This window comes from Glossina fuscipes, unplaced genomic scaffold (genome assembly GCF_014805625.2).
Source record: "Glossina fuscipes isolate IAEA_lab_2018 unplaced genomic scaffold, Yale_Gfus_2 3, whole genome shotgun sequence".
Taxonomy (NCBI): domain Eukaryota; kingdom Metazoa; phylum Arthropoda; class Insecta; order Diptera; family Glossinidae; genus Glossina; species Glossina fuscipes.
The window spans coordinates 15,504,833-15,530,408 of record NW_023998417.1 but is presented as its reverse complement, the minus strand read 5'-3'; the positions used below and the strand labels follow the sequence as shown (position 1 = coordinate 15,530,408).

The following is a 25,576-nucleotide window of genomic DNA, read 5'->3' as shown; positions in this document are numbered from 1 at the left end:
GTCTAATGAATAAACGCGATATCCAGTAAAAATTGCTGATAACAATATAAAGGTTTGTAAGTTGAAAGCTTTTACAAAATTGCCAGACATCTCAGACAACATTTAAGCTGCTCTACCGATCATAGTCGACTGGAACTTATGATTCTTCAATAGTTGTCACATGGTGTGTGACTGTTCTTCTTGAAGAGATTTCAAGTTATGCTCTAATTATTGTATACGTTTCAATTTAAAAACTTTCTGTGTAACAATAAATGAAAGAATGAATACAAATGAAGCATTTTTTTTTTTAAATTACAAACATTTTCAACAATTATTAACTTGTGTAAAACGAAACATAAATCATAAAGCAACGATAGCGCATTAACCGAGTTTTCCTCTAATTAACTTATTGTAAGTGAAAAAATGTAGAAATTCTTTTATAATTAGCAGTCATTCCTGAAAAATATTTTAATATCTCCATATCTCCATATACAGAAGCCTCCAAATTGCAATACATAAAGGGCAGGCAATTTGACTCACCTCTACATCAGATTTACGTAAAACAGCACAAATGATGGCATGAGTATTTGCTACGACCTCGTGCTGCTGAGTTTAAGGAAATTCAAAAAATAATTCTGATGAAATGGATAAAGCGTGGCTTTAAGGACAGTACTTATTAGAAAAGTGTAACTGCCTTCCCTATTTGCTGAAGACGGGAAGGAAATGTTATGTAGGGTTCATCCCAATTTAAGTTTTCTCTCGCAACAGTGGTTTCAATTGGTGGCCATATGACATAACACCAGAAGATGTAAACAAGAGGATGTGTTTTTAATTTTGAAGTGAAATTTAACTTAAGGAATTCAGTTGAGAATGCACAGAGCAAATTTGAATCTACGGTCAATATCTCGGTACGACACAGTACTATATAACGCACATTACAAAATATGAACAATTCTATTGAGATTTCTTCTCCGAATGTTACAACTCCGTGTCATTTTTGAAACTGTATGGATACATACCTGTCCGAATTCCAAAGCTTTGCTAAGGGGTGATGCTTTGCGCATGCTATCTGTAGCCAAACAACAAACGAACAGGTGAAATTAAAAAAAAAATTTATGAACATTTTAGTCAAAAGCGGTACGGAAAAATTTTAACACGACCGATGTCTATATGGGGAGTGTTATTTTAAAATTTGAAAATCTCTACTCCATATGCATGCCATACATAAATGTATTTATATATAAATTTCATAAATTTGTTAACTTATGGAATTGTGAATTCGATTAAATAAAGTTGATTTATTGTGAAGATAAGCCAAATAATATGTAACTTGAATGTGTTCGTCTTAATAAATTTTTGTATCTACATAACTAAACTAAATAAAATTCGTCTCCCAATCAAATTCGTATTGCAAATGTATGTTTGTGCATGTACGGGTAAATTTATAAATAAGCATATGCATAGTGAAAATGGATAAAGCCAATTATATGCAATGTAACTAAATTTATGGCGAGAGAATGCCTATTGCAAATATTTTAACAAAGACAGCACGCAATTGTTAGTTTGTAACGTTAAAATTTACTTTTAGATGAAAAAGTAACTTTGGTTGGTTGCTTGTCGCTGGAAATATGTATATGCAAATAGCAAGAGTCCTAGTTTCATCAATCGGCATGCAAAATACGAATGCCTGTGGTGCTATGTTCCAAAAAATTTCCGTTTTCAAATAAATGTATTCTCGATTAAAAGCAGAGCACGTTTTTAATAAATTAAAAAAGATTAATCTTACTTACTAAAGCAATACCTTGTCACATATTTATCTTCATACATGCCCTTATAGGACGGCAAAGAAATTTTTAATTGTATTCGTTTCGCAATTAAAAAAGATTATTAATTGAAATTATTTCAAATTTTGCTTTTAAAATATTAAAAATAAGTTAATAATAGAATAATCGTCAACGATTCAATCATAACGTTTGCCATTCGTGCAACATTTCATATCTCAATTTATCCATCCCTTAAGATATTACAAACTACTTAACATATTGCCGACTTCTAACTGGTTGCATTAAATTGCATCTACAACGTGAACTTACTTACTTTTCATCTGTAAGCATTTATTATGATTTTATTAAAACTTTTCGCACCCACTTGTTGAAACGATGAACCGAAAGAATGTCAGCAAGTCAGGTTTAAATTATTCATGACTAAAGCACTGAATTTGTTAGTGAAATTCTTATGAATACCATCATCTTATGATTTGGAGGCGAATCAAAGCAAGAGGGAGAGAGATTGTTGTGATTTTATATAAGGAAAGTACAACAGTGCGTAAGCTTGCACGCTTCAAAGCACCGCGCACAAGTAACGTCCGTAATGCCCGATTAAAATCGCTTATATAATTGCGAAAGGAAATAGAGCCGTATATTTGAAGAAATATTTGGATTGGTAATTTCAACAAATGAATTAAGCAATCAAGTCAAGCCAAACGTATTCAATGAGAAAAAGTAAAACTAAAAATTCAAAAAAATAAAGTAAAAGTAATTACAAAGACAAAGACAAAGAAGTTGAGACAACTAGCAAGCAATCTCAAAAGCGAGGAAGCGAGGGTAGCATAACTCGAGACATTTGTCGTTAATCATTGATTCAACTATACGTTGGGCTTTCAACAAGCGAAAACCTTTTTACAATAAAAGGTAACCTTCTACTTGCCAGCGATCGGTGTTTATAGTGCTTCGGGGATTCTTCAGCGGGTATACCCGCACTTTGAAACAGTATGCCCGTTGTGCAACTCAAAGACGATAGCAGTGGTCGTAAACTGTGTATGTCTACGTTTGTATTAATGCAAATTCGTCCCAAGAGGCGAAATGTAAAACCATTTTCACAACTCTGTCGAGAATTGCAAATAGATATGGAACGAGCAGTGACTTTGGCTTCTGTAGAACGGCTATGGAATTTTAAACGTTTTATAATTCAATAATTCATTAACATTGATATATAACATCGCTTTCGTGTGTACGAAAGAATTGATTACAGGTAGAGTGTAGAGAAGAAAAATCTAATTAAATGACTTGTAGTTTAGTTAATAAAAACAAGCTTGCTTTGTCCACTTGATAGGAGCATGCATTAACTGCGTAGCTTTGAAATTGAACAGATGGGGATATTAGCCATTTTAGAAAAAATCTCATCCATTTTCACAGTGCCCATTGAAATATAAGTTCGATTATTTTAAAATTCTTTTATTCTCTTATGTATTTATTTATTTGTAAAAAAAAGTGTCGAAATTCTTTTTCCCTTCAAAGAAAAAGTCATTTATTATATTGAAATTATCGGAAAAATGCGATCCATTAAAATATGTGCATGTGTCACATATTGAATATTAACTTCTATATTTAGTAGAATAACTTTGAACATAACTTGATTACTATGCAATTATACGATAAACATACGAAAGTGCATTTGCAATATATGCACAATGTGTTATATGTTAGTGTAAATAAAAATAAATAAAAAATATAATGGAAATAATACTATTCACGTTATCTCTAACTGCGATTGTATTGGACTTCACTGGTGCCCTTAAAAACGGTCAGTATGTGATGCTTATTTTTAAATGTAAATATGAGTTTGTGTGAATATGAGTAGAACGTTATATTACTCAAGGCAGATGTCTTCTTCGGTAGGGAAAGTGAAAGGCTTCACGAAATATTCGAGTCGCGCTTCAGATCGATCGATGAAATTTGTTATTCTGAAAAACCATCTCATAGTGCTTCAGTATCTTCAAAGGATCTTATGCTTCGCAACGCAAGCTCCACCTTCAAGTACAAGCATCATTAGGTTTAATGTTTGAAGTGCATCCCGAAAGGCTTTGCTCTTACTTACGGCCTTTTTGCTTGATTAAATTAGACAATCAATCCATCCTCCATCCCAAGTCCCCGCTATAAGACATTATCTCTATCATTTTCAATAGCAAGCAAGCAAGTATAGCATTGTGCCTTGCAGCATTGGTTTCTAAAAACTGTTTCGCTTGGAGCTTGATTACATCGTAACCTTTTGTCTTAAGTATCAATCTTGAGAAATGCTGACAGACTTGTTAGGCTATCAAACAGACAGGAAAAATGAGTGCATCTCTTCATGTGGGCTTTACATGTGCATGGGCTGGAAAGCATTTCCATCAAATTATTCGTGAATTTGAATAAATTTGTAAACGATACCTTTGCTTTTTGAGCTCCGAGTTAAAGAAGAGATGAGCTTTATGTGCTTTTTATGCAAGCAAAATGGAATTTTTGTGTTGTATACGACTGTGATTATATGCTCTGAATATCTTAAACTTTCAACTTTGTTTTATTCATTTCGAAACGTCAGGATGCTTGTCCATCTTTGCGTATGTCTGCGATTCCCCTTATCGCGACAACTACGATATTTAACAAAAACCTTATGCATATTTTTCGAAGGGATGGAAAATGGTCCAAATCAGTCAAAGGACACGCCTACAGTACAGCATAAATTGAGATAAATAATAAATTCTGCTTTCAAAGGCATTAAGTGCATCCACTACAACAATGCACTGAGTATTCTACGATAAATGAATGTGGATTGATAACCTATGCAGCAGCAGTGATCTGCAAAGTCTTGATTCCTTATACCTCTTATGTCTGCTTTATAAGATATTTCTTATTTAAGGGGGTTTGAATTGAAAAAGAGCTCGATTCGGTTTGGTTTAGTTAATACGTACGCGAACTAATGCGAAATCATCGCTTCATTGTTAATTAATAGCTGGCGCATTAATTAATCAGACTCTCATGTATTTCGCTTCTGTACTCAAATATCCAATTAAAATGTTTTAAAGTTTATAAAAACCGCGAAATCACAATTAACGCTAGTCATAGGATTTTAATTCAATTTTTCTCGTGGTCATGCACAGAATCGTGCCGATAAAAACTTTATAGCTATGTTTGAATATTAAATATTAGTCGAAGTAATATGAGCGCAGCCCTAAGACTTTCCCTTATTCCCAAAAACAATTGACACACTCTTTTATGTGCTCCTGCCCCATACGCAAGAATTTATGTAAGTTTGAAGAGCGCAAATTAAAAAATTCTTTTTTATTAATAGATTCACGACAAACTGTAAGTTCTGTGCACGAAATAGAAGCCTTAAGTGGAGAAACAATATATCTTCCGTGTAACGTAAGCACCTACGACGATGACGAAGTTGTCTTAATTTTATGGTATAGAGATGGTAAAAGCACCCCTATATACAGGTATGTATGAGTAAGTACGAGTACACCAAAACAAGCTATCTTTACAAACTTTGCAGTTTTACACGAGTACTCAAAGACATAGTAGTCTACTGCTTCAGTTTGTTATTTTTGCACAATCAAAGAACTGCACAGAAATATAAAAATACGCATCAATATGCCTGCACAACGTATGCCTAGCATATATTAGGTCAGCATAGGACTCCAAGTGTGCTGACTTTTAATTTTTACTTATTAAAGTTTTTTTTTTTTTATAAATTTTCGATGCCTGTAGACGTTAAGCATTAATCAGACCTTGAAATAGATGTTTTGAAATAACATGGTTTTACCAATATTGTTAGGCAGATCTTCGTACAGTTTTTACGTCATTTCTTTAAAAAACTTAAAGATAATACATTTTAACTGCGTGTAGGGGAACACATAACGAATTTCAAAGCGATGGGCCGTGTTATTCAGATAGCTAAGTAAAGCAAAAGTAGGGAAATGGGAATGAACGTAAGCGAAAATAATTAAAGGTTTTTCTCGATTATTGTCTCATCGTAAGTGTTGTCTCATCGTAAGTGTGCAGTCTACTAAGTTTCGAAAAAGAGTTCAACGTTAACATTGAAGTTAGTCATAAAATTTTGCAGCAGTCAATTTATTCAAAAGTCTTACTTGATTATAAAAGCCTTTCTCTATTGCTGGCAAATTTTACTAAATTTTAGTGTCGACATTCGAGGAGGATACCGGAAAGCTGCAAAAAGATGGTCAGACGACACAATGTTTGGAGGAAGAGCGTATTTCATACTTGACAAGGGACCAGGGGCGTTGTCTATTCAAGATTCCAAATATTCTGATTCAGGTATCTACAGATGCCGCGTCGACTTTCTTAAAGCCCAAACTCGCAACACTAAAATTTCCCTTTTTATCATCGGTAAGTCATATCGATTTTAATAACGAATAATTTGAATTATGAAGTGAGTCAGGAGTAAGCTGCAAAAGGTTGGAAACTATTATATAAACTAATATATCATCCAAATGCGAATACTTATTATAAAAGCTTTTATTTTGCGCAATTTTGCATTGGCCATACGAAATATGCTAAGTTTTCCCTTCATTTTATTTTCGATGCAAAATCCCAAAGCATTTTAATAAAAGCGTCAATTCTAAATAGTCTATGTTCCAAGAATTCATCCATCAAGGACAACTGAATTCTCCTCAGCGAACTGCGAAACCGCAACACGAAAATAGTTGCAACATTCTTGCAGTACAGTTAATATCAGACGCTAACTTCCATTACTTAAAGAATACAGCGCCACCAGATGTCTTGAAAGACTGCCGCGTTTTGAACCGATAATTACGAAATTATCCCCGCTTATTAAGGCATTGTTTTCCCAATTGCCTTCACTTTGCTTCAGTTTGCATAGCTGATATCATTTGGCTTCTTATGCGTTAGCAGCTAACAGTGTAAGATCTGCAAAGCGTTTCAAATGGTATAAACACATCCTATATTTGCGTGTTTTTTTATATGGATAGCTTAATAAGGCATGTGAACGTTCGATAATAAGGAGTGTGGGAGATCATTTCGAAATAACACTCAATAACTAATTTGGATTGTGGATTTGTAGTTATTTGTTTCTTTTGTTAAATAAAATCTTGTTGCAGGCCCAGCAGATAGAATTTTAATTCGAGATGATTCCAACATTGAACGATCCACTGTAGTGGGCCCATACACCGAAGGTGACGTAATTTCATTAAAATGTGAAGTTCTAGGAGGTGAGTATTAGTATGGTCTTCATATAATTCATGTTTTATTTTGTTAGCATCAGATATGTCCCAACAAAATGGCGTTCGCGGTGTTGAGTAAGAAATGGCTTAGTCCATTTAGATTTTTTTTGGTTGTAGAATTGCACTCAAGTGGCGGTGAATGGGGACTTTTCACGTACAGACTTACAGAAGACTGCAAAAAGTTGTTTCATATGAGCACTTGTGTTATTTCATAAATACTACACTTTTTGCAGGCAAACCCCTACCACAAATACATTGGTATCGGGATGGCAATGAAATTAACGCAAAAACTAATGCTTCTCCAGATGAAAAAGACGTGTGGAGTGTCGTAATCCTTGGCCCGTTAGGCAGGGACGATCTTAATTCACGAATTGTATGCAAAGCTCTAAGTCACCCAAGGGTTCCATCCATTGAATCCGTTGTTCAAATTGACATGAATTGTAAGTTAACTTAATTGTGGGCGATCGTATAAAATGAATAAATAATTGTTAAAAATTTTCAGTTACACCTTTGAATATACGATTATTAGGAGCTCATCAACCTTTATCGGCGGGACGACGATATGATCTGCTATGTCAGAGCGCGGGCTCACGTCCCCCAGCTGTGATAACGTGGTGGATAGATGGTATTCGATTAGAAAAAACAACGGAAACGGTAATGGAAAATAGAATGTAGAATAGATCGTGGGATATACCCTCATTTGATTTACTTTAGACTTCAAGCGATGGAAATCAAACAACCAGTACCCTTTCCATATCATTTAGTAAAACTGATGACGGGAAATTGCTGACGTGCAAGGCTTACAATCACGCAATTCCCTCAGAACCTCTAGAAGATGGATGGAAGCTAGATATTCAATGTAAATCTGTTTCCTACTTTATCTTACGTTTTTTCTCTTAATCCCGCCAATCTGGAAACTTTTAATTTATTAAACCATAACTAACTTAGTCTATTTAATTTAATTACATGAATTTTTAGACATTCCAGAGGCTTACGTCCGTTTAGGGACTTCGTTAATATCAAGCGCTATTCGGGAAGGTACAGATGTTTATTTCGACTGCTTGGTCACTGCACACCCGCCAGTTTATAAAGTCGAATGGCAACATAATGTAAGTGTACATTGGATAAACAGTCAGATAAATCGTAAGGAACTTGCCTCAGAACTCATGGGTAGGCTCCTCTTCTTCTGTTACAGTGAAGTTAAAGTTTTGAAGAGTTTCTTCTTTAAAATTCATGTCACTCTTACATTGTCTTTTCTTTTTAATTTCGCACTTGCGTACGGGGGGAGGCTGCATGTATTAATACCCAAGACAGGCTAGATGTTATAAATCTTGTAATGAACTTGTTCTCTTTTTGCTTTTACTATTGCTGCTGAATTGTCAAACGCATATAGATGTACTTTACAGCCCGTTGCATTTTTTTTGCGTATTATTTTCTTATGTTTTCTTTGTTGAAGGAATCCTGTCTTTATTACTTACCGAAAATCACCGAAGTAGCTCTTTTCCGAAAAGTTAGACTCGAATTTTGGCAACATACATCCTGAGAAGAAAAATAAAAGCCGATTTCAAATAAAAATGTGGGAACCACGATATAATAGAAGAAATAGCTTAAAAGCTGTAAAAGCTACAAAATAACGATTGAGAGCTAAAGTAAAGGCAAATAAAATAAAAAATATTCAGTATATACAGAGTGCACTTCTCTGTACAGACGTCATTATCAAGTTACTAACTATATATGTTCAAAAGGAATGAAAGCACAAATCCACAAACGTGCACTCTATCCTCAACAAATGAAAAAACATCGCCTTTTATTCTACGATAATATCACCAATAAACTCAAATATGAAGATACTTTCAGAACAATCAGTCGCCTTAAAAAGTCTGTGATAGTCTGCGATTCTTTAGAAACATTGGATGCAGGGGGGCGAGACAAAGACTGTAGATAAAAGAATTAATGGGTGCAAGTTCATCATTATGAAAATGGTTTTAAGGGAATCTCTACAGCTAAAATACCACATGCTCGTGCAATTAAAGTCACACAAGATCCGAAGGGATTAAGTAGAAATGATGGCCAAAAATATTAAAACTTCCTTCATTCTTGAAATAAAAACGTTGTGTATCTGTAAGGCACACTACTTGATGAACGAGGATGAGGAGGCTCTGCCTAAAATAGAGAACCGGACTGGAAACTTTCACTCTTTTCTTTTATCCCATGAAAGAGATCTTGACGGATAAACGAAATCCTGCCATGGCAACTGCATGTACGTGCAAATACGTACATACATGTAAAGGATGTTTTGTGAATAGCTTTAAATTAAGACGACGTCATCTTTGAGGAGAGGAGTAAAGTCTACATTTTTTCTTGTATAAAATAAGCATATGATGTTTAATTTTAGGACAAATCATTGCCGCGTAATGTGTCACAGGGCGTCATTGTCAGCAACTACTCCTTAGTTCTGCAAGGCGTTTCAAAGTCTACCGCCGGCAATTATACATGCGTTGGTTTTAACAGCGAAGGCGAAGGGACAAGTGCACCATTCTCATTAAACATCTTATGTAAGTTAGTTTATGTGCATGAATTTGCATTTATTTCAGAATCTTCACATTAGCTGCATGACTCCGACTTAACAATAATACCAGTTAGCGTACCTACATACCGACATTGCATTAGTGCACATGTGCGAAATGTGCATCATGTTGACAAAACGCTGCTTTATAGGACGCTATATGTTCGAAAGTATATAATGAACAACCAAGTTTTAGCGCCATATAAAGCGACACGCTTTGTCTGACATTCCGAGTCTAAAGTCTCCCAACAAAATTTTTTTTATATTTATATATAAAGACTTTGAGGATTGCTTACGAGTAAATTCAAATATATCTTAAATGTCATTTGAACAGATGCTCCCACATGCCTTCCAAATCAGCCAAGAATATACGGAGTAGCAAAACAGGAGGACGCAAAAATCAGGTGTTCTGTAGACTCCAATCCTCCCGACGTTGAATTCAGCTGGACTTTTAATAATTCTGCCGAAAGTATAGACGTCGCAGCCAACCACATTTCGAGAGCAGGTGAGTACGACAATCTACAGCAAGAAGCACAATAGAGGCTTATTTATAAAGTTGTGTATATGTATATACATTTTATATTTTTTGACTTTCTTTTCCTAGGCACAACATCTGTTGTGACTTACACCCCCATGACGGAGCTTGACTATGGAACACTTCTTTGCATAGCAACGAACAAAATCGGAACCCAACGAACGCCCTGCGTTTTTCACATAATTGCTGCAGGTAAGAGATTTAAAGTATATCTAAGTAAATAATAAGTGCAACCCGCTTTCTGTACACATTCTATCAAAATTCCTATGTTGTATGTTGTTCTATGAGCTTTAAACGAAAGACTATTTTTATTATTATGTATTTACGATCTTCTTGGTGTTTTTAGAATAATGCAGTTTTTATTCAAAATCGCAGTCGGCCAAAGATTTTGTTTGCGTTACAAATTGAACAACGGATATTAAATGAATTCCGCGTTATTTATACTTTAGATTTAGTTACAGTCATGTTGTTGCCTTGTGCATTGTGGAATGCGTTATACATTCCCTCCAATCTAATTTAAAATTAGTTCAGACAAATAACGATTTATATCATATGCAATCTTAGTTAAATTATTCTGATCTGTGATTCAATCAACTATGAATAATTTCTTTCAAGGACGCCCGGATCAGGTGCACAATTGTAGTTTAACTAATATTTCGATGACTTCACTCACTGTAACATGCATTGACGGATTTAACGGAGGTCTTCCGCAGCTTTTTATTTTGGAGCTGATTGATTCCCAAACGAGCGTAAGTAAAGAAAATCACTTCAAGTAATCTTTCATGTGATTATTAAAATAAATTTTATGGTCGAAAAAACAAATTCGTCACAATAATGATCATAGTTCAAAGAAGGCCAATATACGCGGTGTGTGTGTTATTACGGTAAATTAAAAAAGTTTTGCAGATTTTTGACTATTATTCATAGTAATGTAAAGAAACCACAATTTCGAACAGGAGGTAACTTTTACTCTCCGAAAATTGATGAAAGTGATTTTGTTGTAAATACATACATTTATTTATTTTATTTTAATTAATGTGTTCACAACAATTTATATATTGAATGAACTACTTTCAGGAAATTAGAGCAAATATAACATCAACTACGCCTAGATTTACCGTGTCCACATTATTACCGGGGGGCACGTATACTTTACTAATGTACGCCTTTAACTCGAAAGGAAGATCCGATCCTACTGTTTTGACTGCAGCTATGTTAAAAATGCCCGAAAAGCAATTAACATCAGAACCAGGTACTATACGCATGAAGCTGGTTCTTAACCTTATATGAAGAGTAGACATGGGTCTTTTCATTTTTCCAGCTAAAAATATGCAAACCGATTACTTGGTTTCGCCAATGATTTCGTTGACGGTAGGATTAACATTAGCTGTAATGGTCGCTGGATTAGCTGTCGTTTTAGCTTTACGAATTCCGTGCAACAACTCGAGACACTGGCAAAAAGAATTCAGAAACGAACGGGCAAATCGTAATATTTCCCCGGGACAAAGTGATAAAAGCCTTGAAAGTAAAGAAGCAGACGACAACGAAATTGATGAAAAAAATCCAGACGTTGTGCCTGAATTAGATGATCCCAGTGACAAGGTATTGAAATGAATTATGTTATACCATTGAATAGGTTAATTTAATTACTTTTCATTGCGCATGTGCAAAAGCCTTTTTTTTGTGTTTGCAATAATTAGAATTTTCTATTTAGCCTCCACCATTTTTTATTTTTAAGCCGTTTTTAAATGACATCTAAATATATTACGGACGACGTGAGAATAATAAATCCAATCCCCAAAGACATTGTTCAAATTTAGATTGATTCAAATAATTGAATTGAATTGATTATGGAATCAAAATCAATTGCCGTTATTTTTAGTTTTAGTACTTAAAAGTTAAAAGTGGTCGAAATTAAAAACGCAACACTACAATTGCTGTGACAATCATTTTTGTAATTTTCATTCAATCATTTATTTAAAAGAATTTTATAATTCTCTTTGCAGAACGTTTCTTCGTACATGTATTCGCATTCAATAGCCCATTGTACACTACCAAGGCTGCCCAACCAGCAATTATTGTCCAATTTTGGCGGATCAGTTCCGGGTGCCTTCCCTTCCTTACATCAACTAGCGCTTCAAGCACCTGTGGATATACAACCGAGAATGGATGCTTTCACTACATCCAATAACTCACCGTTACATAATTCTAACGTATGCGACGTCAATGAACCTCCGGATATTCAATACATTAGCCAACAACCACCACAACGAAATAGGAAACTCTTAGAAATAGAAAGTAATACTGTGCATATTTTGAAACCAACCGGTTTATTACATAAGGAAATTGCATTTCAAACTCCTTTCATGATTAAACGGGAGAGCAATGTATGACTATAGGAGTACCACAGGGTTCTTGACACTACCCTGTGAGTTTTGAATTGACTACAAATTCTTGGTAAGTACTCTCGCACGCATAACTTCAACATCGCCTAATAAGCATTTTCGTTTACTTGCAGATTTAGGCGTATATGCACTTTTGCAGAGGTTTTGTTTTATTTCGTCCGGTCAACGTCAGTGTTGAACCAGGGAAAAATCAAAAACAACTACTATACACGAATTCGAATTGTGTAATTAGTTCCATTTTATATGAGTTCGTTACTGGTCAATTTTAATATTTCTCTCTAATTTCTATAGCAATCTTTAAGAAATAAATTTTTTTTATGAAATATGTATATACATCGATTCACATTTCTTTCCCTCACCACATACGTAGCAAAAATCAATATGCACTTTGGGTCTGCATTAATGGAAGCATAAATTGCCTAATAGTTTTACAACTAACACCGAAAATGTGATTTCCGAGAGTGTAGCTGGTTTATTATAATAGCAAAGGAATTTTCAATTTGTTTTTTGAAATCTGCTTAATACCTTGGAATTTGGGAATGGGTGTAGTCGATCAATCGAAACATTGAAATCTGCCCCGATTTTTTTTTCACCGAAATTTATTTTGGAACTGACGCTTAGGTCCCCTGGAAGACGGCATTAGTCCTCAGTTAAAACAATTCCGTATACTAGAAAATGTATTTTATCAAATCAAATTACATTTCTTACGCAACAAAACTTCTCTAGGGCGAAAAAAGTTGTAAAAAATGTACTTTTTTTAAGAGGTCATTTTCAAAATATAAGATTAATCCAATATGAGGTTTTGAACGGTCAAAAAATATCCTCATAACGCTTTTGCTCTGTAGTGCTACAACTTTTCAATAATACGTTCGGACGATGTATAAGCTTTTATTCTGTGTTGAATTGCTCGCGATGAAACCTGTAATGCTCTTGCTATTTACGTATCTATTAACTTAAAGAACCTAACTGCATTCCAATAGTCAGCGTCTTCAAATGTCGAACACGAATAGATGTGTATATATTTGTATGTATGTGAGAACCGTCTTAGAACTTTCCTTTTAATAAAAACAGTTATGCACTTTCATTAATCTTTGAAATTCTACGCTTTTTGTAACTTAAATAAGCACAATTCGGCAGATGCAAGTTTATAGGTTTAGTTAGAAGAAGAGCAACCAAATCTTAGCTTACCTATGTTCGGTTTCACAGATTTTCTTTTGGTCGGAAAATTCACATAGTTTCTTAAGTTATTACAAGTTTTCCACGAACTGAAGAGAAAGTAAACCGAACCAATGCTGCCAATATTGCACTATGGCATGTTTAAAGAAAATAACGATTTATTCGTTTACGCATTGCATAATGATATTCTTTCGCTGTTTAGTGCACACTTATGTAAATAATTGATACAAATAAAGGATTCGATTAAAACAAGTCCGCTCGGCGAAAACATTTGCGCCGATTTTCGTAAGATGTTTTAAATAGAACATTCACACATAGTAGTACTAATAATCTTTGAAATTTGTCTTCCATTTTCCGTATGAAACACTTGGGTAAAGCTCGTTCTATGATATAATTTTTAATTTTGCCTCGAATGCCTTAAATAGTTCGGAACCATCCTCTCAATCTTTTTTTTTTGCCTGTATGCAAGTGCAAATGATGCATATTACGTAAGGTAAACGCACAATGTCAGTGCAAGATAATTCGAGAAGGATTATGATCGCAAATTGTTGCGGCATTTATCAAGTATATCTTTTCGAATTATGGTATAATCGGGATGTAGTTTTAAGACTTGCTGGCATATTTCAATTGCATTGGCGAAACATCTTGTCTTCATATGATTATAGGCCAATTTATATCCAATATGAGGTTTTGAACGACCACAATAATTCCACGCATTCTCATAACGTTTAGCTGCATCTCTGTATTGTTGCGACTTTTCAGCAATATATCCAGACAGTTCATAAGCTTTCGCGCTGGATTTATTATATTCCAAGATTCTGGCAATCAGACCCTCAGACATATCCCATTTGTTGCTGTTAATATATATATCCGCTAATAGAAGCCAACTACGTTCCAAATATTCTGCCTCTTCAAATTTCCACGCTACCTTTGCCAAGCGCTTTAAATTGTTTTTAGCACGATGGGCTTGCTTCAACATTACCAGTGCCGTTGACATTCCCAATATAGGGCCAACAGCATCTTGATTCTCTTCACGTGCAGATAGCTCAATAAAATCCTGTAAAGCTTGCTCTACTTGATATTTTTCTTTCGAAGCTAATCTGAGAAAATTACGCATTAGCTGATGATTTAAAGCTTCGTTATCCAAACCAATCGAACGTGGGTGCAATTCCTTTAGCAACCGGTCCGCAGTTTTCAATGCTATTACGCGTGAGTTATTAGAGTCCATGTTATCGTTTCCTTCTAACAAATCATTGCTTTTTGGAATATCCCCATCTGGATTAATGCAAATTTCAATCATATTAAATATAGCTTGTTGTCCCCATTCAGAATCCTTGCGTGCAGCGTTAAAATGACGTAATGCTCCATTTGGATTTCCAGTATACCATTCATAAAGTCCGTTACAATACTGAAGTCCCGGCATTTGGTCGGGTGCAACAGTGGCTTCTTTGGAACGCTTCAGAAAGGGAACAACGTCAAGTAAGGTCCCGGAACGTCGCATTACCTCAACAAGACGAGCCAATGCGGTCCAATAGCAAGGCTGCAACAATAGCAATTGCGAAAAATGATAGGTGGCATTTTCCAAATCCATCTGCAAAAAATAAGCAGAAAAATTAAAGAATTACTACACATTCTAATCATATTTACCTTTCTAAATGATAAATCTGCCATAATGACCGATGCCGCTTCGTTGCTGTTATCAATTTGCAATATTCGTAAGCAAATTTCTCGGCATGAGTCCATAAAATCCATTTGTATGTAAAGCCGAGCCAAAGAAGTTAAAATCTCAATGTCGTTTGGTGTGTACTTCAAGCATTCTTCAAGGCAAGCTAAGGCCTCTGCATTATTTTTAAGATGACTCCAGTATTGTGCCATTAGTAAGCATATTCTTTTTAAAAATCATTAAATAAGAATGTTATTATGCTGATTGCACCTAAGCAATGATTTTAAAATTTAATTAAGGATGGACGAATCGATTGGCTTTACAAAATTTTTTGTTTAGAGTTGCAGCCTTCGAACTCTAAGATGGTAACAGTTCATTCCGTAGTGGAATTTTGAAGTTTTCTTGAAGGTACATAGGGTATCTTATCAATTCAAGGGAACTACCGGAACAGAGAACGGTGCAAATGTAAAAAACTTTGATTTACGATGCTTCTTCTTTGCGAATTATATAAAGGGAATATATTAGTGTACTGCACAAAGTAACTTATTTTATTATCATTATTATTTAAACGCTGTAATAAAATTCTCAATTTAAATTGCAATAAAATATGATGTTTTTAAATAAGCCAAGATCTACTGTGACATTTGGAAAGATTAATCCCGAGCGGGCCACATAAAATTAAGGTCATTACGAACTTTATGATTCCTTTGATTCATCTGGAGCCCATGTGCTCTCCGCCTCACGTCGAATTTGTGTTATCACTTCAGCTAGTGCTTGCGGATGCACTCCTGCTTCTATTAACTTAATGGATATGTCCAAACTTTCGTCGCTCAGACCTGTGTTTAGCAGCTGTGATATACCCTGAAGGCTGCTGCGTATTACTTGCGACTGCTGTAATTTTAAATAATTGCTGCCACCGCTTCCTTTCTCTGATTTTGTTTCCAAAATATCTTCACTCTTGTAGGACATATCAATATAAAACAATATACGCAACGCCAATCTTAGAGACTATAGTTTACAAACAGTTGTAATGCAGCAACGCTAATCGATTTTACAGGGTTACCAACTTTATAATGCTTATTTTACGACAAAAGAAATTACTCCGCCGATAATAAGCAAAATTGGACATTTTGTTTCGAAAAACAATTAGATAAAGTCTGTGAAATTGTTTATTGGTTCGATAATTTATAATATTAACAAAAATTTTATCTATGACATTTCGAATTACTTTATTTAGGACAAATCTTTTAGACAAATCCCTATTTTCGTTCCCCCGTAACATGGCAATCGTTGTATTATTGAATTGTATGTCGATGCATTATTTTCTGGGCCAAATGGTATTATTTGACAGTGAATTTTTTTTTTGTAAGTTTGTTTTTTTATTTAAGGCTACTTAATGGCGGACGATTTACAAAATTATAAGTTGCAATTGCAGCAGGTATGCATTATGAAGCACATACTTAATTTCCAATAATTATAAGCAATTGGTCTATCAGGTAGAAGCTGCTTTGCTAACGGACTCTGAAAACGAGGAACTCTTAAAGCTGAAAAGGGATTTAGAAGAAGTTATTGAACTCACACGCGATTTAATAAAAACACAACTAGAGGAGCAAAGAAAATCAGCGTATGTTGAACCGTCTGCTTCTAAAGCTACATATGACGAGATTGAAGCAGCTCTTTTGGAGGCTGAAAAGTTAATCACTCCAGGGAAAACTTGGAATATAGGTGACAAATGCCAAGCTAAGTGGACAGAAGATGGTCAATTTTACGATGCCACAATAGAAGGAATAACTGAAGATGGCGAAGTAAGTGTAATTTTTGATGCTTATCAAAATCGATCTACCACAAACCTAAAGGAATTACGTGAAAGGACAGCGCGAAATGAAGTATTCCCCTCACATAAACGACATAGGCCTAATCAGAAGGAGTACCTGAAAAAAAGAAAACAAAAAAAATTGCAGCGGTTCAAGGAATTAGAAGAAGAACGCGAAATGGACAAAAACAAATGGCTTAACTTTACAACTAAGAACGCAAAACGGCCTGGAATGCAGTCAAAGAGCATCTTTGCATCTCCAGATAATGTATCCGGTCGCGTTGGAATTGGAACCTGTGGTGTCTCTGGCAAAGGAATGACAGATTATACTATGGGGGAAAAATACCGGAAGGGGCTGTAGTTGTAACGTTTATAATTTGAAATTTGCACTGCCAGGGCGAATTTTTGGAATGCATCAACATGGTATCTTCAAGTCTTGTTCAATTTCTTGTTAAACTAAGTATGTAATATATAAATAAGTGATTTGAATACATATTGTTTTTTTCAATATTTGAAGGAAATAGGCGGACAATTCACAAAATTATGGAAAATTTATATTATAGCAATCAATCCGTTGAAACATCATAAGCTTTTCTGTCCATTGCAGTCCAGACTGGATTTGAGAATAATGCATATATCTTAATATAGAGAGAGAGGTTATTGTCGTTTGATAGCTTTTTATAACAATTGGTGCGAAGTAATTTAAAAATTGATCTAAAATTTCAGGTATTCTACATTCAGAACCATAATCCAAAATATGAAATTGCCTGACATTAAGTGGATTAATTCGGCAATGAAACATTAGTTCTTTAGAAGAGTAAAGAAAATAATATGTTATCAAGTTCAATATATTATTGTAATAGCTCTGTAAATTACTCTTTGATAAGTGCAAACCAGTTAAATGATTGTATTGATACAAAGTCAAGAAGCATGTTAATCAGGAGGAGGGAAATTGCTATAAGACTTCATATGTATAAAAGTACTTTCCATATATACCAAATTGTATATATATTCCCTATCCCTAAATTTGTAGGCAGTTATTATAAATATTTTAGTAAATAACCGCAAATTTATGCAACATTTAAAATTAAATAATTATTATATTTTCATTTTCCTAAATTAACGTGGTTTTTCTATTTTCGCTCTAGTTGGAACATGACTTTTAAAATAGTGAAGTCTATTTAAAATTTGAAATTGAAATGATAACTACATAAAACCGAAAAAATGACATAGGCATCGCAATATAGATTCGAACTGTAGTTGGCGTAAAAACCACGCCATGTAAAATTTTCTTGATTAAGCTAACGACAAATTCTCTAGTTAACGATATTCTTCGAGCAAGTTGTTGCGTTGGCGGAAAAAAAATGTTGTTCTTGATGATTTTCCTTCACGCAAGACATATATTGCCTAAGCTTAATACAATTCTACTTGAGTTTAACTTACTTGGACAGCGTCTTGTACTGATCGTATAAATTGCCTGATTGGCCAACGGAAATGCGCTTTTGAACTATATCTTGGTTGTCACGAGCTGCCTTTAAAGTTTGGAGGGATAATGATGTATTGCCCGACTTCTCATGAACGCGAGCTAATAATAGCAGTTGTTTAGTCCTAAGCTGCAGTCCATCAATATCCAGGAAGTCACTTTGTAAAATTAATTTGGGAAAATTAAATTTCGTTAGTAATACATTAAAAAAAAAAGAAGAAATTTGCCGTTTTAAAAAACTTCAATGTACTCTTGTAAAGATAATAACCACGCCCCCTCTATGATCTCATTTTAGAAAGATTTCTGTTTCTCTTCTGGGATGTGTTATCAATTATCAAACTATTCATTAGGAAACAATTAAAAATTACGTACGCATGAGAAGCATCTTCGTTTTCCTCTAACGTCATCTGTGCATTTTTAAATTGTTTTAATTTTAAATAGAGTTCAGCTAAATTGAGCTTCAGCCCTGTATGGTTTTCAGTGCAAAGCGCTTGTTGATAGAAAGCGATTGCTTTATTATATTGATGACTTTTTACATAAGCCCGTCCAAGCTTGCCAGCTAGATGAGTATCATGTGGACGGAGATTAAAGGCTTTTTGATAAGCCTCGATTGCCAAATCTGGCTCTGAAAGAATATAAATTTGATTTGCTATTTATTAACTAAGAATTCATTTTCATTGTTCAAAATTTACCTTGGATAGACATATACGCTTCGCCGAGCATAACGTAACTTTCAGATTCAGGAGACGTCTCAACTATTTCTGTAAAACATGTCGCAAATGCAACCCGATCTTTTCGATGTAGTAAATATATGCTAGCTAAGTGGGTCTTCGCCTTTAAAAAATTTTAAAAATTATTAAAAATGAAGAGAAACTGTTTGGTTTGTAAACGCCAATTCTTATAGCCATCTGCCCTTCACTTCCAGCATATGGATTTTCAAATACAATCATAGAAAATTCAAAAAATTGTACAAAATGCACAAAACAGACGACATTCATGCCAATGAAAAGTTTGAGGCAACTGACACAGCCTTGCTCTTACAAGACCTTTCATGTCTCGATAAGGTCTCGATATGGTTTACATTTGTTAAACGTACCAGATGCAAGTGCAAAATAAAATACGATGGATTTGGTACTGACATCCTTCAACTAAAATTATTACCACAATTTATGTATAAACGAAAATTTTTGAATGTAGCGCGTTTTCCATGACTCAGACCTCTGCACTAACTTGAAAAGAAATTTGCATGGGACTTAGCTGAAACCAAAAGAGTTTTACCTGCACATAATACGATTCTCCAGGTTTAATGGCAGCCAAGAGCTCGATCGCCTTGTTGACATTGGAATTCTGGAGCACAAGTTCTGCTTGAGCTATTTTTAAGCGACCTTCTTCGGAAGTGTCTTTAAACTTCTCTAAGGCGCACTCTAACAATCGTTCGCTTTCAAACATTTCCTGTATACCGCCCATGTCTCTGAGGGTTCCTATCAGCTCTAAATAAAGTGTCACCTCGTCGGATGTAGAGAAACCATTTAGTACTTCAGTACGCTTAATAGAAGAATTTTTAGAATCTTGGACTGGGTCCTCATGCAATAAATGCAAAGCCGCATTAAAACTTTTCTGCGCATCTTTGTATTGTTGTTGTTGACGATAGGCAATTCCTAAAAGTAAATTATAGAGAGGATTTTCTCGCATTAAGAAGTTATATGAGAGCGATAGCTCCAAGGACTGCATAGCTTTAGAATACTGTTGTTGTTGCATTTGAACTTGGGCCAGTAAAAGATAAGCGCTCGTATACGTTGCGTCGATATTGTTTAAAATATGTTGTAGTCTCGATGACGCCATTTGCAATTCACCGCAGAGAAAATGCACTTTTGATCTCTTGAAAAGAGCTTGAACATGGGAAGGACACCAGTGAAGAATCTTGTCCAAAATAGCTATGCAATGTTTAAGGGATACGTGCGAAGATTCTTGTACCACATGTAAACCCTGTTTAAGGCGCACTTGCACTGGAGAGTTTCTCAAAAATTCGGTAACTATCTGAAGAAGAAACTCAGGATCCAATTTATGAAGATACTCTAGGCCAAATAAGTGACCTTCCAATCCAACTAATTTCAATTTTGTCGCTTCAGCGAGCAATGTAACGGCAATGTCATTATTGGGCGCTAATTTTGCTTGTAGTAATAACAGCAGAGGTTTATCTTTACTCGGACGCAAGTCACTTAAAAATTCAACTTGCTGTCGTGTTTGCTCCGTCACACCTTGTTCAAAAAGTTGACACAATGTCAAGCCACAGAGTGCATGAAAGCTAGTATTGTCAATTGCCGTCGCTGTTCGGAAATATCCAACTGCCATTTTAATATTTCCTAATAATATTTGCTGATACCCTAACTCGGTTATCAGTTCGACAGAGCTTGTGTTCAGTTGCGTCTGCTTTTCGATAAAACGTGCCGTCAAGGTAAGTAGATCAACGTTTCGGGAGCAAATTCGGGAAAATAATTGACAAATTCGAAGCAAAAGAGTCCAGTTGCCTTGCTCGATGCGCTCAGTGGCCACAAGTAGTTGTTGCAGTGTTGAAATCCCGCCTTTGATGTTTCCCTCGCGAACTACTAATAAAACTGCTGTTACGCGTAAAGCTGATATATTTGTGGGCTCTAAATTAATGACGCGTAACGATGTCTCGTAAGTTTGATCCCAATAAGATGCAGACAATTGTATCTCTGCTTTTACTACTAAAGGTATATTTATGTCGGGATACCACACGGATAGCTTGTTTAATGAATTAATCGCATTCTCGAACTGACCGGACAACTGGTAATGTCTCGCCAGAGCAAGGGCCGCATCTATATTTTTATTCTCAGCCAGCACATCTTCAAGCATATTGCCCACATTCCCATTTAAAGCCTTTTGGCTTGTGCTTAAGTCAATCCAAATTTTTAATATGACGCTAGATATGTGGTGCGCGTCAAGCTTTAGCGATTTTTCAACATATTCTCGAGATTTTTCAAATTTCTTGATGAAGAATAAAAAAACAGCCGCATTGTAGGAAGCGTTAGCACTTTCAAATATGTGCTCTTCTTTTAGACGTTGTTCAAAAGATGTTACAGACTCTCGATCGATTACGTGACATCTTTTATGCGCGTACAGTAAAGCTATTATCGAACAAATTCCAAGTTCGGGATCATTTTTAAGTGGATTCAATTCTCGAATGCCTTCCTGCAAGTGATTGCTCAGCACTAATGCAATGCCGTTGAAAAGTCTGAACGCGGAATGGTGAGGGAATTTTGATAATCCATCTAACGCCGCCTTTTGCATGGTATAAAAAAACTCGGATCGTCCATAATACAAAATGACGCTTTCAATGTCTTGAATATCCATAACGCATACTATGTTAACCAAGCGATATTATTCACTGTCGCATTAAAAATAGAAACAAAATTACACAATTTAGATGGAGAAGAACTATATAAAATTTTCAGAATAATAGAAAGTAGGAAACTAAAGAAAAAGAATACAAATTATATCGTATTCTCTTGATATCGAAATCTGAACAGAAGAGCCGTCTAAATGCTCTGAGAGACATAAACTATTGCAATAAATTGAGTAAAGGAAAGACACATGGCCCATACTGACTGAACTTTAACGACCTCAACTTTACACCAATCTGTAGCGTCAAAATGTTAAATCATAGCGGAGGGATATTTGCAACAATTCCAAGTTGATATGTGTTTTATTCTAGAATCTTACATGCTTGGAAAATTGAATTTATATCATGAACACATTTGGATTCTAGACATATCGCGCATATGGCAAATTCCAACAACAGACAACAAAGAACTAAACTCATAGGCAGATATAGTCGCAGCGCAGCTAAGCTAACCCACATGTTTTGTTTATCACAAGTTGTCCGGTATATAAGGATGGCAAAGCAAACATATCTTTGCATTAGTAAAAAGAAACAAAAACACAGTCATCCGACAAACAAGCAATAACTTGTAAAAAAAACTATTAATCCCCTAATTTAAAATTTATTGACTCGGTTTTTGCAAGTTAACACACCGAAAACTTTCGTTACCAATTGTGTCTGCCTTGCTTGGTGTCTCAATATGTCTCATGTGCCATTTCATTTAGTAGATTCCACAAGATGCAGTAGATCCAAAGCTTGGAAAATCATTAATCCTTTCACTATTGCGCAAGTCAACCATCCAAGCTTGCAATAACTGTGCACAAGAACAACGTGATATCTCTTTATCTTTCCAAATATTCACATAAATATATAAACTCCCAAGCAATTCTTAAAATAATCAGCTGATCCAAGACGGAGTTTAATGTGTACTTTATATACCAGATGCCTGACAAACAACCGAAACGAGAAAGTACTTGGAGAATTACTAGCTGCGAAGCAAAGAATGCTTACTCAAACGAGTTTCAAGTTTCTGTGTGTTTGTTGTAACCATAGAAACTGCGGCACCAACTTTGCAGCAACAACCTAATAGAAATAGTAAGAAAATTATTTCGGCTGCGACCGAACTGTTTTAACCTAACTCTTCTAACGGAAAAAAAACTACGTTTTGATACTCTGTAGCAGCGGAAGGGCATTCTTCCGGTTTTGTAAACAATGCGCGGGAATTTTAATTGTGTACATTTTGTCGACCGAACAGTTAATTTTTAACTGATCGTTTAACGTTTTCTCTTTCACGCTCCTCACTGCCTGCAGTGATGCTCATCTTAAGGAACTAACTTGTATCATTGCAGATGCAAATAATTGTGATACCCTGCACCACTATACCACTTGCGTAGATACAATACGCAATACGCTTGCGGAACTTGAGATAGACCCATCTATTAATTTGATTTAATTTAAATTTGTCTGTCCCCCTTTTTGTCCTATTTTCTTGTGCTCCACCTGCAGTCCGTAAATTTTGAGATATGTTGATGGAGTCTAGGGCATTTACCTGTTTTGGTGCAAGAACGAATGCTGATATTCATTCGAATCGGATCATTTTCTGGATCGCTTTCGTTATAATGCGTGATTTGGAAAAAAATGGTACTTAATGTTACGCCCTGACCCACTATGGTGTTTTCACAAGCTACGTAGCCGAAACATGAAACCATATAGAGCCATAATTCGAATAGAAATTTATTTCAAGTGTTTGGATTTTCGTTGATTGATTTTTAAAAACACGTTTAGGGAACTTTGACACTTTTTTCTGAAATTACAAAATGTAGTGAGTTAGATCAATATTTTCGGTTTTTTAAATACAAACAAAACCAATAAACAAAATTATTGTGAAATTATTCAAAATTACTTCGTATTGCACGTAGAATGGGCGCACCAGTATCACAGACACAAGACGATGTACGCGTCTTCATTGGGGTTATTGGTGACGAAGTAAGTCTATGATGGAAATGATATGAGTAATAACGGTTTCGTAAAATTTTTCCTGTCCAGGACACAACGCTTGGATTCCTCCTCGCAGGTATCGGCGAAACTAAAATACTTCCCACTAAGAATTATATGATGGTCACCAATGGTTAGTAGCCACAAAAAATGCTAATAGAATCCGACCTTAAATAACTTATCACAAGAATTAACTCTGATTGGTTCTTTATATATATATATATTTCATATAATCAAATTCAATTTCATCACACAAACAGACGATCAAAGTGTCCCACTCTAAACTGACCCAACCTTTCAATGTGTATACATAAACCCGAAATCGAATACACATTTTGACACTGAACATAAAGAACATAAAAAGCACAACTCAGCAAGAATTATACTCAAGCTTAAAAGATGTCCACTCGTAAAATAAGAGCGTAAGCCCGCGAAACCGCACTAAGAGTTTTCACCAGAAATGACGAGATCAATGCCTTTATTCATAATGATCAGGAATTTTGATGGTTTAGTCGAAGTATATATCTTTGTATAATATATGAAATGCTGAATAGCTTGTCCGTAATGGGCAGATGACGATTGCCCAAACGGGTCAGTATATTTTGCACGCTGATATATGCCTATAAACTCGAAGAAGAGGTTTCCGCTATCTATCTCGAATCTATTCCGAATGTGTGTAAACAAATCGCACATAAAAATCGACAGAATAGAGAATAAAAAGAATAGATAGAATAGAATAGAATCTAGGATGTTCTGTTCCTAAAAAAAGAACAAATAAATATAACACACATATATAGGAGAAAATTGTATTTTCAGGATTTTTTTTGCATGTTCTTTAAATTGTCTCGCTTGTGAAAATTTTTAATTTTGATTTTTCCTCGTTTAATACATTTTTACTCAGACAACAGCGTCACCGATGTTGAGAAGTTCTTCGTCACATTATATCAAAATTCTAATATTGGCATTATATTAGTTGCTTCAGACATATGGCATTATTTGCTGCCGGCTTACAATGGTATGATAAAAAGAAAACTTCCGATTATTTTGGAAGTTCCTATGAAATGTACAATGACAACCCCTTTGAAGCTAAAAGAGCGCGAAGTGGTCAAAAGAAAAACGGAGATTGAAGCCAAACCTTAGTGTAAAAGCAAATAAGTGCAAGATATGCCGCTTCACTCGAAGAACAAAATCGACGAAAATTTATGAAAGCTTACGAAATTAAAAATTATATTAATTAATCACTACCTAGAATTATTGAAGTTATCTAGATATGAGAAAGTGATTCACATTGATCCGGTTTTTTGTACTTTTACTTGCCTAAGAAAGCAGCGTTTGGCTATTTATGCTTATGAAGCATAATCGTGAACATAAGAAGCGATTCCCTTTCTCTTATTTGAAAAGATTATAGCAAATCATCAGTATTTTCGTGATTACACTTTTATACTTTTATTCTTTTGTTCCTTTTTTACTTAACAATTACATAAATATTCTTAACTATTTAGCTTAATTTTTAATATCTATATCGTTTCGAAGTATA

At 34.9% G+C, this 25,576-nt stretch overlaps 5 protein-coding genes across 8 annotated transcripts; 3 read left to right on the top strand and 2 right to left on the bottom strand.

Annotated features, from left to right (window-relative positions):
* Positions 1-1,267: 1,267 nt before the first annotated feature.
* Positions 1,268-12,725, top strand: LOC119635073 (hemicentin-2). Of its 4 annotated transcripts, none has more exons than XM_038029627.1 (17): positions 1,268-1,395; positions 3,250-3,561; positions 5,089-5,236; positions 5,938-6,146; positions 6,878-6,988; positions 7,234-7,440; positions 7,503-7,654; positions 7,715-7,859; positions 7,979-8,109; positions 9,396-9,555; positions 9,901-10,071; positions 10,171-10,293; positions 10,717-10,850; positions 11,179-11,353; positions 11,399-11,703; positions 12,108-12,558; positions 12,620-12,725. In XM_038029627.1, the coding sequence occupies exons 2-16, from the start codon at positions 3,492-3,494 to the stop codon at positions 12,492-12,494; spliced, it is 2,628 nt and encodes an 875-aa protein (XP_037885555.1). In that variant the 5' UTR covers positions 1,268-1,395; positions 3,250-3,491; the 3' UTR covers positions 12,495-12,558; positions 12,620-12,725. The 4 variants fall into 4 exon arrangements, with proteins under 4 accessions (XP_037885555.1, XP_037885557.1, XP_037885556.1 ...); XM_038029629.1 differs by having other exon boundaries at positions 1,268-1,409; positions 3,373-3,561; XM_038029628.1 differs by having other exon boundaries at positions 1,268-1,415; positions 3,370-3,561.
* Positions 12,726-13,386: 661 nt separating this feature from the next.
* Positions 13,387-22,798, bottom strand: LOC119634849 (tetratricopeptide repeat protein 21B-like). Its single transcript, XM_038029256.1, has 7 exons — positions 22,714-22,798; positions 19,920-22,050; positions 19,334-19,475; positions 19,014-19,266; positions 18,602-18,799; positions 15,330-15,570; positions 13,387-15,273 (listed from the first exon to the last, which is right to left on the bottom strand). Exons 2-7 carry the CDS (start codon positions 22,014-22,016, stop codon positions 14,215-14,217), a joined length of 3,990 nt encoding a protein of 1,329 aa, XP_037885184.1. The 5' UTR covers positions 22,017-22,050; positions 22,714-22,798; the 3' UTR covers positions 13,387-14,214.
* On the bottom strand, positions 15,574-16,376 carry LOC119634852 (mitotic-spindle organizing protein 1-like). Its single transcript, XM_038029258.1, has one exon. It carries the CDS (start codon positions 16,312-16,314, stop codon positions 16,042-16,044), a length of 273 nt encoding a protein of 90 aa, XP_037885186.1. The 5' UTR covers positions 16,315-16,376; the 3' UTR covers positions 15,574-16,041.
* Positions 16,659-17,772, top strand: LOC119634850 (survival of motor neuron-related-splicing factor 30). Its single transcript, XM_038029257.1, has 2 exons — positions 16,659-16,783; positions 16,842-17,772. Exons 1-2 carry the CDS (start codon positions 16,742-16,744, stop codon positions 17,517-17,519), a joined length of 720 nt encoding a protein of 239 aa, XP_037885185.1. The 5' UTR covers positions 16,659-16,741; the 3' UTR covers positions 17,520-17,772.
* Positions 22,799-23,964: 1,166 nt separating the features above from the next.
* On the top strand, positions 23,965-25,179 carry LOC119634600 (V-type proton ATPase subunit F-like). Its single transcript, XM_038028849.1, has 3 exons — positions 23,965-24,030; positions 24,091-24,172; positions 24,941-25,179. The coding sequence occupies exons 1-3, from the start codon at positions 23,965-23,967 to the stop codon at positions 25,177-25,179; spliced, it is 387 nt and encodes a 128-aa protein (XP_037884777.1).
* The last annotated feature ends 397 nt before the right edge of the window (positions 25,180-25,576 follow it).